Source organism: Sycon ciliatum, chromosome 1 (genome assembly GCF_964019385.1).
Source record: "Sycon ciliatum chromosome 1, ocSycCili1.1, whole genome shotgun sequence".
Taxonomy (NCBI): Eukaryota; Metazoa; Porifera; class Calcarea; order Leucosolenida; family Sycettidae; genus Sycon; species Sycon ciliatum.
In genome coordinates this window covers 93,412,349-93,424,051 of record NC_088643.1, presented here as the reverse complement: position 1 = coordinate 93,424,051, position 11,703 = coordinate 93,412,349, and the positions used below count along the sequence as shown (strand labels likewise).

Genomic DNA, 11,703 nt, shown 5'->3' with positions numbered 1-11,703 from the left:
GGAAGTTCTCCACTCTGGAGAAGCTGGCGTGCATGCTGGAGTCAGCATTGCTAGCGTACAGCGCCAGACGAACGGTGCTTACAGCCTGCAATAACTCGGCAGCAGACGGAGGTGAAGGCAATTCCTCGGCCACTTCATCTTCGTCATCTCTGTCAGAGTCTGCAGTTTCATCCTGCAGTGCCTGGACAATTTCGCAGACATCGTCACTTGGAGCAACCCGGCATGGCTCAGTCGAATCCAGTCTCTCCAGCTCTGTGATGTCGGTCTGAAGAGTGTCGTCTTCGTCAACAGGCACATCATCAGCCACAGTGGGACCCATCACAAACCCAGCCTTCCTCCAGCAATTCTGGATGGTCGCCTCCGAGACAGAGTCCCATGAAGACTTTGCGTACTGCAGGCAGTGAAGAATGTTCACGTTCTTCTTGAGCACTGCAGTGTCCAGCTTCGCCATCGTAGGGTCATCTACAAACTGAACCACCTTGCGCAACATGAGACGGCGGTACGTGCACTTGAATGATTGGATGATTCCGGCATCACAGGGTTGAATCACGGACGTCGTGTTGGGTGGCAGGAATACAACGCGGACATAGTCCAGACAATCAGCCACGCCATCAAACTTGTGCCCAGGGCAGTTGTCCACCAGCAGAACAATCTTTTTACCCTTCCTGCGGAATGTTCTGTTGGTGTCCAGCAGCCACTCCGAAAATATCTGCTCGTTCATCCAGGCCTTCGGATTGGAGCACCACTGTCCTCCAATGACAGCAGCTGGAGTGCTTTTTACCGCAGCAACAGCACGGGGAAGCTTCGAATTGCCAATCGCCAGAAGAGGCAGTCTTTCTCCAGACATGGAGACAGTGGTGGCAAAGGTGATTCGGTCTTTCTGCGTCTTGCTGCCTGATAGCCGTTCATTGACGCAAGCCAACGTTCTCTGCGGCAGAGCTCTCCAGAAAAGACCAGTCTCATCCATATTCCAAACGCGCGTCGGATCACCATCGACGCTGGCAAACACCTCTGGCCAGGTGTCCTCCATGAAAGCTGCAGCGGCAGCGACGTCAGCATCAGCAGCTTCGCCATGAGTCTTACGTGACTTTATTTTCCTCTTGGCGAGGAAGCGCTGCACAAATGATCTCCACGCTATGTCCGTCAATGGCAGATCTTTCCGTTCAACCAGATCCTTCGCTACAAGTTCATCAGCTATCTGATGGCCCTTCACAATCAGCATGTCATACGTTATCGTTGTGAGTTTCTTTGAAAGGCACGCTTCGTGAAAACTCTCCAGGCCTTTCTCTAACAGGACGCAGTTGCTAGACCGATTTTTACGGACTCCTTTCAAACTGGACGATGCCACGTCCATGATCGACGACTTGTTCTTCAGGATGGTAGAGACGGACGACTGCCCGATTCCAAAGTGCCGTCCAATATCGCCTTGCGTCGCTCGAGGATTTTTCTCCGCATAGTTGAGAATTTCAACCTTCTTCTCAACGGTCAAACAAACTCTATTTCGCTTCGCACTAGCCTCCATCATGCAAATCACGAAATTCAGGAACAAGAAATACGACTGAAACTCTCCTTGACAAGCAGGACAGCAACCTTCAAACGGGGAAAGTCAACAAGGAAAAGGCTGGCCATGCCCCGCACTACACATGTTACGCTTGCTGCATGCAGAGTCTGCTGCACTCAGCCTACAGCAAGGGTAGCTCGCGTAGTCCACTACTGCTCGCGTAGTCTCCTTACAAGACATCTATCGTGTACTATCTACTTGTACACTGTACACTACTCGCACCAGTACGCTACACTAGCGCGATCGAGTACCCACACGTGTATACTGTGCATGTACGACGCGCACTGTTGAAAATCGCCTGTAGTGATATACCGGTTATAGTGATAACATGTGAAAAATCAGAAGGGCACGTTATAACCGATATCTACTGTACTGAGATCTACACAAGCACACTTGTAGGTATCTTAACCGGACCAAGATTCTTCATTTACCAGCATGTGCCCTATGAACGGTGGATTCCCTTACCTTCACTATGCCTCTAGTCATCTCATCTCTGCTCTGTAGGCACTGTTCATGCGACTTGCACTATGACGATTCGTGTGTGCATATCATGTTGTGTGTGCCTGCGTGTGTGTGTTCGTGTGTTTGTGCGTGCAGACTATTCGGTAGAGCGCGAGCATGTTGGTCTACGGCGCATTGCCGGCTACGGTGTGACAGTGACGCGGGGTGCAGCGTCTGCCATGATGTTCACCTACTCATCCATTCTGGTCACCATGTGTCGCAATCTCCTCACTAAACTGCGTGAAACTCCTCTCAACCGATACATACCGTTCGATGCAGCTCACTCTGCACACAAGGTAGAGTCAGTGTTATTTTTATTCTTATTTTTACTAGGGAATTCCCAACAGGCGTCATCGCCTTTTTACAGGGAACCCTAAGAAAGTCTTGATGGATGATCGGAATTCAACAGTGTTGACCCAACATCACACACAGACATCCCACCATCACACACAGTAATCCCGACATCATTAGCAAAGGCATGTGTAGCAAGTATGCTGAGTGATGAAGTAGTGTGTATTATATTGACAACACACTCCCTAAGGCAAGAGTTGTAATGCTATTCAGTTCTGCCCTCATACAAGCACGCTGTGCACAGCTAACATAGCATTGAAGCTGGTGCCATGAAAAACATCATTCATGTCTCTCTGTCTGTCCATCTGTCTATTGCTCTGTCTATTGCTCTGTCCGGCGGCTGTGCATCTTTCTATGTATTGTGCAGGTGATAGCTTGTGTGTTTCTATGTATTGTGCAGGTGATAGCTTGTGTGGCATTGTTCTTCACTGTGATGCACATACTGGGCCATTGCATTAACTTCTACCACATCAGCACGCAGACTGCCAACGACTTGACCTGTTTGTTCAGAGAGTACTACCACTTTTCTCATGAATTGCCAAAGTTCCAGTTCTGGATGTTCAGTACTCTCACAGGTAAGTTGCTACTGATGTTGCACTACTGCTGCTGCGCTACTGCTATTGCTGCTGGCGGTGGTGCTGCTGCTGCTGCTACTGTTGGCAGTGCTATTACTTTTTATGCACCTTGTCCTCACCCACTTACTGAGGTGTGGTGAGCCCATAAGTGGGAGCATTTTCAAGTCCAGTCAGAGTTTTGGGGATTTCAGGGGGTGTCGGCCGTTGGGTGGTTCAATAGCTAATTGAGTCATCTGTCCAAGATTCCTTTTGAGTCTCTCTCCCCTCTCCCGGGGAGACCCACGTGACCAGTTTTGGCAGCGAGCAACAAGTACAAGTACAAGCTGGTGGTGGTGCTGCTGGTGGCAGTGCTATTGCTGTTGCTCCAGTGCTGGCGGTGATGCTGCTGCAGACACTCTACCCCCATTTGCATTGCGGACGTTGGCTCTGTCGGCGATATCATAATATATCCATGGTTTGTGCTACGGGATGTGTGCTGCCCAGATTTTTGACGCCAGGAGTATATACCCCAGACTAGAGCATGTATCTCCTGTGGGTTGAGTTCCATCACAATTTCTGATCTACGCAATCCATCCGCCTTGGGGGTTAATCATGATCTGTGTGTATGTGTTGTGTGTGTGTGTGTGTGTGTGTGTGTGTGTGTGTGTGTGTGTGTGTGTGTGTGTGTGTGTGTGTGTGTGTGTGTGTGTGTGTGTGTGTGCATACGTCTGTGCACGTGAATCTCCTAGGCATCACCGGGTTGCTGCTCACGTTTGTAGTGGTGACAATCTACATCTTTGCACTGCCTCAGGCACGCCGCTACCTATTCAATACGTTCTGGATAGTGCACCGCCTGTATATCGTTCTGTTCATACTGTTGATCCTGCATGGTTCTGGACGTCTTGTGCAGCCTCCACTGTTCCAGTGGTTTTTCATTGTGCCCGCTGCCCTGTTCGTTGTGGACAAACTCATTAGCCTGAAGCACAAGAAGGTCAGTCTCAGTGCTTGTTCACGAAGGTTGAATGTTCTACACTGTACCCTACTCTGTTGCACTGCACTATACCAATGCCGCACTGCACTATACCGTACTGTACTGCACTGCCCACCCGTATGCGTACAATGCACTGCACTGCCCACCCGTACAATGCACTGTACTACCCACCCGTACAATACACTGCCCCCCCCCATACCCATACAATACACTGCACTGCCCAGGGCGCAGTAGGTACACACCAGGGAGTTGTACATGTAGTGTACAGGGGAACGATGCAGGCCACCATTAGTACCGTCAAGAGTACATAAACCAGAGTGTGCAACTCGGGATGGTTCCTGTGGGAGCGTAACTCGTGCAGTACAGTACGTCATTTCTGACGGCATGGTAAGCCACAGGTACGGTGAAAAGTTGTGTAACCAGTCACGGTGGTGCAGCTCACTGAGTTTGTCCTGATTTCGGTTTTTTGATACGGATAGCCTGGTGAATTTACTTGCCAGTGGATGTACGCAGGGCATGCAGTCACACAAAAACACCGAAATCCTAAAACAGGACATCTAAAATCATGCAAACTAGGCTGATTTCCGAGCTGTGAAACACGAAAATTTGAGCTGTACGCAAGTCGTGGCTTGGCTGACCTCATCAGGGTGACATAATGCACGAACTGCACTGTTTCAGATCTGATATGCACAGTTGCACACTCTGGTTTATGTACTCTTGGTACCGTTGATCCGCCCCCCCCCCCCCCCACGCTGTGTCGCTTCCCAGCTGAGTTTTCAGCAGGGGGGGGGGGGGGGGGATTAGATCGAGGCTGTCAAGCGCAGCTCTATGTACAGCTGCACAAAAGATCAGACTTTCTGTGCTGGATTGTGCACATTTTCATCCACAGGCATACCTGCACTAACATGCATCGTGTACAGCAGTGCATGCGTCGGTTCAACACCGTATTTTGACATCTATGCTGAAGTTGCTTCACGGGTTGAAAATTTGACAGGAGGGAGGGGGGGGGGACTTAGAGGGGTATCATCATGACATGGATGGTGTCAGGGGTAATTTGTGGAATTGCTTGCACTGCTTTTGCTTGCCTTCTACCTTACGTTGTAGGGTTTTAGGTTGAGCTGTACCTTAACTGGTAGAGTCTTTACTTTAGTTCTACTGCCTTGTACTGGTCTCCCTTACCTTGTGAGGCCTTTGCTTAAGCTGTACCTTGCCTGATGCCTGATGGCTGATGGCTGTACCCGCTAGCTGAGTTGTGTCTGTTGTGAGATCGACTGCAACTGCTGTGATGCGAAGTAGGCATGACAGGGCCTCTCGTACTGATCGGTTAGACTGGAAAGTGGGAAACGTGCAAACGTATTGTATGGTTATGTGTCCGTGTGTACCTGTGTGTACGTGTGTGTCTACAGCATGATATCCCGGTGTTCAAGGCCGAAAAGCTGCCGAGTGGTGTTACGCATCTGCAATTCAAGAAACCCAAAAACTTCAACTATCTTTCCGGCCAGTGGTGTCGTATTTCATCGCGAGCCCTCAACTCTGGCGAATATCATCCTTTCACACTGACATCTGCGCCACATGAGGAGACCTTGGATCTCTACATCCGTGCTGTTGGGCCCTGGACGGAAAATATTCGTCAGATTTATGATCCGGAGAACCCTAAGAATCAGAACACCGAGAACAAGGGTTTGACCTTTCCTAGGATCTATCTTGACGGTCCATTTGGTGAGGGCCATCAAGATTGGTACAAGTATGATATCGCAGTGTTGGTTGGTGGTGGTATTGGTGTCACTCCGTTTGCTTCTATCCTCAAAGACTTGGTCTGCAAGAAACAATCCAAGGTGCAAATCCCATGCAAAAAGGTACAGTACTTCATCTGCTGCTTTCGTGAACACACACACACACACACGCACATGCACACACACACACACACACACATGCACACACACACACACACACGCACGCACGCACACGTGTAGATTCTGCCGGAATGATGATGGCCACTTGAAAATATTCTTGCACATTCCTATGCACATAGAGAGAGCAAAAAAGGTATGAATGATGGGCCATAGCAAGTTTGGGATTTGGCTATATAAGGGCATGGGTGGTATCTGGTAAACACCCATGTATGGAGAGGTGCATATACAGTTGCGTTCGGTGAAATCCGACCCAGCGTGCATATTTGGCGCCCTCAGCTTGCACGCCCTTGACGCGCTGGAAGTGGCAAGAATGCGGCTGGCGGACAGGGGGACACAGGAGCACTGGCCGCGGCTACTAACTGCATGTTTAAGGTTTCCTGTGGTTCTTGATGGACAGCGGTCAAGTCCGTACCGTCCCGTACCCTCTCTAGATGCAAAGCATATTCCAGGGCCTCATCCACATTAAACGTTGGGTTCTCCAATACCCGTGGTCTCAATTTGGAGGGAGAAAGTCCATCAATAAACTGGTCCCTCAACAACTCCCCTTGATTGTCTGGAGTCATAGTTGGGTACGCTCGCACCACTAACCGTCTTAAGTCATCACAATAACGGGCTAGTGGTTCCCCAGTCTGGCGGCGTCTAGCTTTAAATTGAGCTTTAAGCTGACGTCCATTTCCTATGGGGGCAAATCGGCGACCCATCTCTTCAAGTAGCCGTGGCCAGTCCCTCCTAATATCTAATAATAATAGTCCCATGTCCGAAGGGAAGGCTGGTATATAATCGTTGAGCCGCCCCCCTTAGTCTGACTCCTAGAAACTGTGCCCGTACTGCCTCAGCCCACCCATTTAAGTTTGCACATTCCTCAAAATACAAGTTATATTCCTTCCAATCTCCCTCACCGTCAAAAGCCTCTGGCATGATGAGCGGCCGATTGGATTGGGCATCCCCTCCATACCCGCCGAAGTAGGCGGCAGGGCGCCCTGGGAGCATCGGAATCGGAGCAGGTTGAGCCGCGACATCTGGGAGAGGACCTGGAGGAGCGAGAGCAGCAGGGGCAGGTGCAAGAGCCACAGCAGGAAGCGCAGGAGGAGCAGCAGAAAGAGGAGAGCAGCAGCAGGAGGAACAGCAGCAGGAGGAGCAGGAGCAGCCACAGCAGGAGCCGGAGCTCTTCCGGCGACTGGACCACCGGCAACAGCAAGTTGCGGGGCAGCCGCCGCGGCAGCCAATCGAGCACGGGTTCCTCTCTGTGCCATTCTAGAAAGCAAAAGGGAACAGGGAAAAATAGAAAAAGAAGAAAAACCGGACGGAGAGCCAACACCAAGGAACAGAAAATACTACCACTCGATGGAAACGAAACTGGCAACTGAGGACGATCGCCAGCTCGCCGTTTTACCTAACCCGATACATTACCGTACGAACATACATCACAACAATCCCCTATCCTATACCAGGTACGATGCAATCGATTGCACCCGGCGGCACCCTCGGGATCGTTGCACCACATGCGGCGGTGCATACTCCCATAACGGGAATGCCGCAACCATTCCACGTGTCGTACTTTCCGTCCTACTAGCTCATCATTCCAACCAAAATAATCAAGAAGCCAAAAAACAAAAACAAGTCACCAATGGTCAAAACAAACAACCAGCCACGCGGGCATGTGAACTCACCGACCTGGCTGAGGTCCGAGACGGTCATTCCTGGTCTTCGAACCTCAGCCAGTTTCCCTTGGTCCGACGGAAGTACTCCTCCAATGTCATATCTGTCGTCGACCAGTCTTGTAGTTCTTCTAAACCCGAATCGACGGCCGAGGTGTCGACGGACCGAGGGGTGACCACCATTTGTTCGTCGGTTTGCTGTTGTTGCCTCTGCTGCTTCCTTTTCTGGCGGAGTTTGAGTACCCGCTCCCAGTTACGTCGCTGGCGGGACGGCGAGGCATGTTTCCGGAGCTTGGTTCGGGCGGCGGTGTCCCGAACCGCCCGAGACCGTGGCGACTTGTTCGCGTTTCGTCGTTTCTTGAAGTGTTGGAACTTCTTGAGGGCCCGTCGGCTATCACCGTCGCGATGCGGGGCGGCGGCGTTCCATGCCGCCCGTTGTTGTGCGGGGTGACCTGACGTAAGTTGCACCGTCAGGGTGTGACGGGACTAGTATCGGATCCTGTTCACTGCGCCAAGTGTCGTAGTCCGGCGGCCCGGAGTTAGGCCCCGGAGCCGCGGAACCAACATGACTAACCTAAGACTATCACATTACAAGGCCGTGCAGTGATGGGACTGGTGGCCGTAACTATAATTACATTACTAGACGTTCCGGCACCACATATACTCGCGATTCAGACATATTTAGACATGTTCGGGTCACACCACACCTGGTCACACACTCACACGCCATACCCTCACATATACAGCACCCGCATTCACACACACACACACACACACACACACACACACACACACACACGCGCGCCTATACCTTCACATCGAGACTCACATCTTACGGTCAGACATAATGATCAAACGATAGTAACCAAAGAGAAAAATAGAAGTCGTGACTTGTCGTAGAGACGAAAGTTGCGAGAGAGAGAAAAGGAAGGCGATAGCAATATCTAGTTGCGGCCATGGAAGTACATGGCCACGAGATTGATGGCCTCGCATGCGATAGCGTACCAAACCATAGTAAATATGTGTACAAACTATAGCATAAAGAGTGAGAGCCAGCTGGGGGAAATAACAGGGTATACCAAATACAGGCCGATTCACAATACAACTTCTTGCGACGCGACATGCGACTTGCGACACATGCGACGAGCTGCGACAGCGACACACAGTTCACAATATTCTTCATGTTTGTGACATCCTCGTATCATGCATAAGTACAAGTAGTACTATACATGTGCACTGCACGTGCCACCCACCCAGCCAGGGTCCAAACTAGTACTCCATTTGTGTATGTCTCGTGTCGCATGTCGCAAAAGTTGAACTTTCTTCAACTTCTGTGACAGGTGCCTTGCGACAGCGACAGCTCGCGACAGGCAGCTTCTTGTTGTCGCGTCGCAGAAAGGTGTATTGTGAATCGCGCTTAAGGAAGGCCCCAAGCCTTGTGTGAAGACATAAAATAGAGGCGATTATGAATCCGTTTACGGGAGATAGATAAATAATTAGACACCTAAATAAGGCAGACTTGTCACGTAGAGGCCTAAAAGGCAACGTGTCAATAGCATGGATGCGACATTAGTACGGTATGTTGGGCTTGACGCTTTGTAGCACGTCATCCTTTCAGCTCACCGCTTGCTGCCTATCCCAGACTCACTGGTCTTACCTATTACTTGTAGATATCTTGTCTCACGAGTCACCACTCACCACTCATATATCTACCCCCCCCCCTGCCTCCTCTATGTTCTACAGGTGTATTTCTTCTGGGTAACAAAGACCCAGAAGCAGTTTGAGTGGCTCACCGAGATCATCAAGCAAGTCGAGCAACAAGACGACCAGAAGTTCACTGGTATCCACATCTTCATCACTCAGTTCTATCAGAAGTTTGATATCAGAACAATCATGCTGGTGAGTAAGAGTGCTAGTGTGCTGCTGCTGCTGCTGCTGTTGCTGCTGTTGCTGCTGCTGCTGTTCTGCCTGCTGCATTTCGCTGAGTTATCTTCTTGCGTATTAGACCTTCCATTGTTCACACTTTCACTTTGCTTTGGGTTGTGTTGTCGTATGGATGTTGATGAATGCCGTTCTGTTTTCTGTTAACGTGTTCCTAATGCTGCTCTTGTTCTGACTCTATCTCTTGCAGTACATCTGCGAACGTCACTTTCAGAAGATTTCAAAGCAGTCACTATTCACCGGGCTGAAGTCTACCGTGCACTTCGGTAGGCCGCAGTTTGATAAGATGTTCGACAGTCTGCAGGACATTCATGACGACGTTGCCCAGATTGGGACGTTCTCCTGTGGCCCTCCGCCCATGACGCGCTCCGTGGAGGCGGCCTGTGTGGCCGCTAATCAGAACGAGGGGCCTGTCTTTTTCCACCACTATGAGAATTTCTGAGAGCAGAGATGAAATATCATGTTCAAAACATGTACATAACGTGCATGTACAAACAAGAAGAGAGTGTACATCACTGTACATAGATGCTGTGCAGTGCATCCTGTGCAGTGCATCCTGTGTAATTAATTGCCCCTTTGTAGCGCCAGCTGGTAACTGCATTATGCAAGAGTCTTTCACTCATTGAAGAAATAAAATTACCCAGATCTGTCGTCTAGAGTTTCATCACCTGTTTTTGTGCAAGCCAACGCACACTCCGGCAGTATTTAGAGCAATATTAAATTTTCTGTAGTCTCCACATGCCAGCGGTAGCCTTTCTCTCACTTGTCTGTGACTTGATTTTCATTTGGTACACTTTTTCTGTGCCAACCTTTCTTTTTATTAGAATTATTGCCGAAACAAAGAATCATAACGCTCTATTTTTGTTTTTACATCTACCAGTTATGAGGAACGCGTTAAATAGATGATGCTGTTCATAGGATCGGATCCATGCAGCGTTGGAACCTTTTTGTAACATCCGCTGAGCGCTAGTGTATTGCTCTGTTCCCGTGGTGACCATTGCCTAGAATAATATGGCCACCTTTCCTTCTCCTCTGCCCGCCCTCCCTATGTGTTGACTTGTATAGTAGCCTAGAGTCGTTTAGCTGCTGCTAGCATGCTTATTTATTTATTTATTTATTACAGCATCTCATAGCACAGTGAGAACACCGGCCAATGCAAAGAGAGAGGGTGTTAGCCAACCACGGCAAGGAAGAAGGGGAGGAGAAGAAAAAGGAACCGGCATGGATAAGCAGTGATTGCAACAAAATGAGAAACACAAAATCAAAGTCAAGGCGCGACAAGGTTTTTAAAAAGGCGGAGGGAAGAAAGGTCCTTAGCTTCTTGGGGAAGTGCCAGCCACGCAGAGTACGCAGTGAAAAAGGGAGAGTGACGTAGAAAGGAGGACTTAGGTTTCGGAAGGGAAAGGGAGTTTCTCGTGCTACGGGAAGAGAACCAGTTGAAACAGTGGAGGTGAGGTGGACACAGATTGAATTTGAGAGAATGGATAAGGGTGACAAGATGTGAATTACGTCTCTTAGACAAAGGGGTAGTGTCAGCAAGGGCATAAAGGGTGGAAGATGGGAGCATGCGGGGTTTTCGGAGGAGGATTTTGAGAACTTTTTTGTGGTGAATTTTGAGCTTGGCAGCACGGGTTGTGGACATTCCAGCCCAAGCAGTATCTGCATAATCAAAAATGGGGCGTAGGTAAGCTGAGTTAAAGAGTTTACAAGAGATTGGGAGATGGTAACAGTGAGAAGAGAGGACTCCTAAAGATGAACTTGATCGTTTACATATGTAATCGATGTGGGGTTCCCATGAAAGATTAGAGTCAATGAAAATGCCAAGATGCTTATGGCTGGAGACTATGTCTATAGGCTGGGGGAAAGTGGGATGGAGGAGGGGCGGAACATCGGGCTGAGAAGGAAAGAGCATGATTTTAGTTTTAGAGAGATTGGGCGATAACCGCCAAGACGACATCCAGGAAATTACTCTTTGAATCCCGTTAGCTAGGTTACTCATCAGGCCAGTAATGTTAGGAGATGCCCGTAGGAGCGTTGTGTCGTCTGCGAACAGTGATGTGCCCGGGGCAGCTGCGGGCAGATCATTGACGTATAAGATGAAAAAAAAGAAGGGGGCCGAGGATGGAACCCTGGGGAACTCCGGATAGTACTGTTGAGTGTTGTGTCGGCCGAGGACGTCCCATGTACCGTGACGTACTGCGTTCGCCCAGTTAGGTAAGATGTCAGCCATAGC

General features: G+C 49.7%; 1 protein-coding gene across 1 annotated transcript in view; it reads left to right on the top strand.

The window, feature by feature from the left end:
• The window catches only part of LOC135806572 (dual oxidase 1-like), a 45,393-nt gene extending 34,671 nt beyond the window's left edge, over positions 1-10,722 (top strand). Inside the window, exons 16-21 of the mRNA XM_065320771.1 lie at positions 2,159-2,358; positions 2,814-2,988; positions 3,717-3,958; positions 5,365-5,814; positions 9,273-9,428; positions 9,661-10,722. Of these exons, the coding sequence (XP_065176843.1) occupies positions 2,159-2,358; positions 2,814-2,988; positions 3,717-3,958; positions 5,365-5,814; positions 9,273-9,428; positions 9,661-9,912 (1,475 nt within the window). The 3' untranslated portion in view covers positions 9,913-10,722. The remainder of the gene's footprint in view (positions 1-2,158; positions 2,359-2,813; positions 2,989-3,716; positions 3,959-5,364; positions 5,815-9,272; positions 9,429-9,660) is intronic.
• The last annotated feature ends 981 nt before the right edge of the window (positions 10,723-11,703 follow it).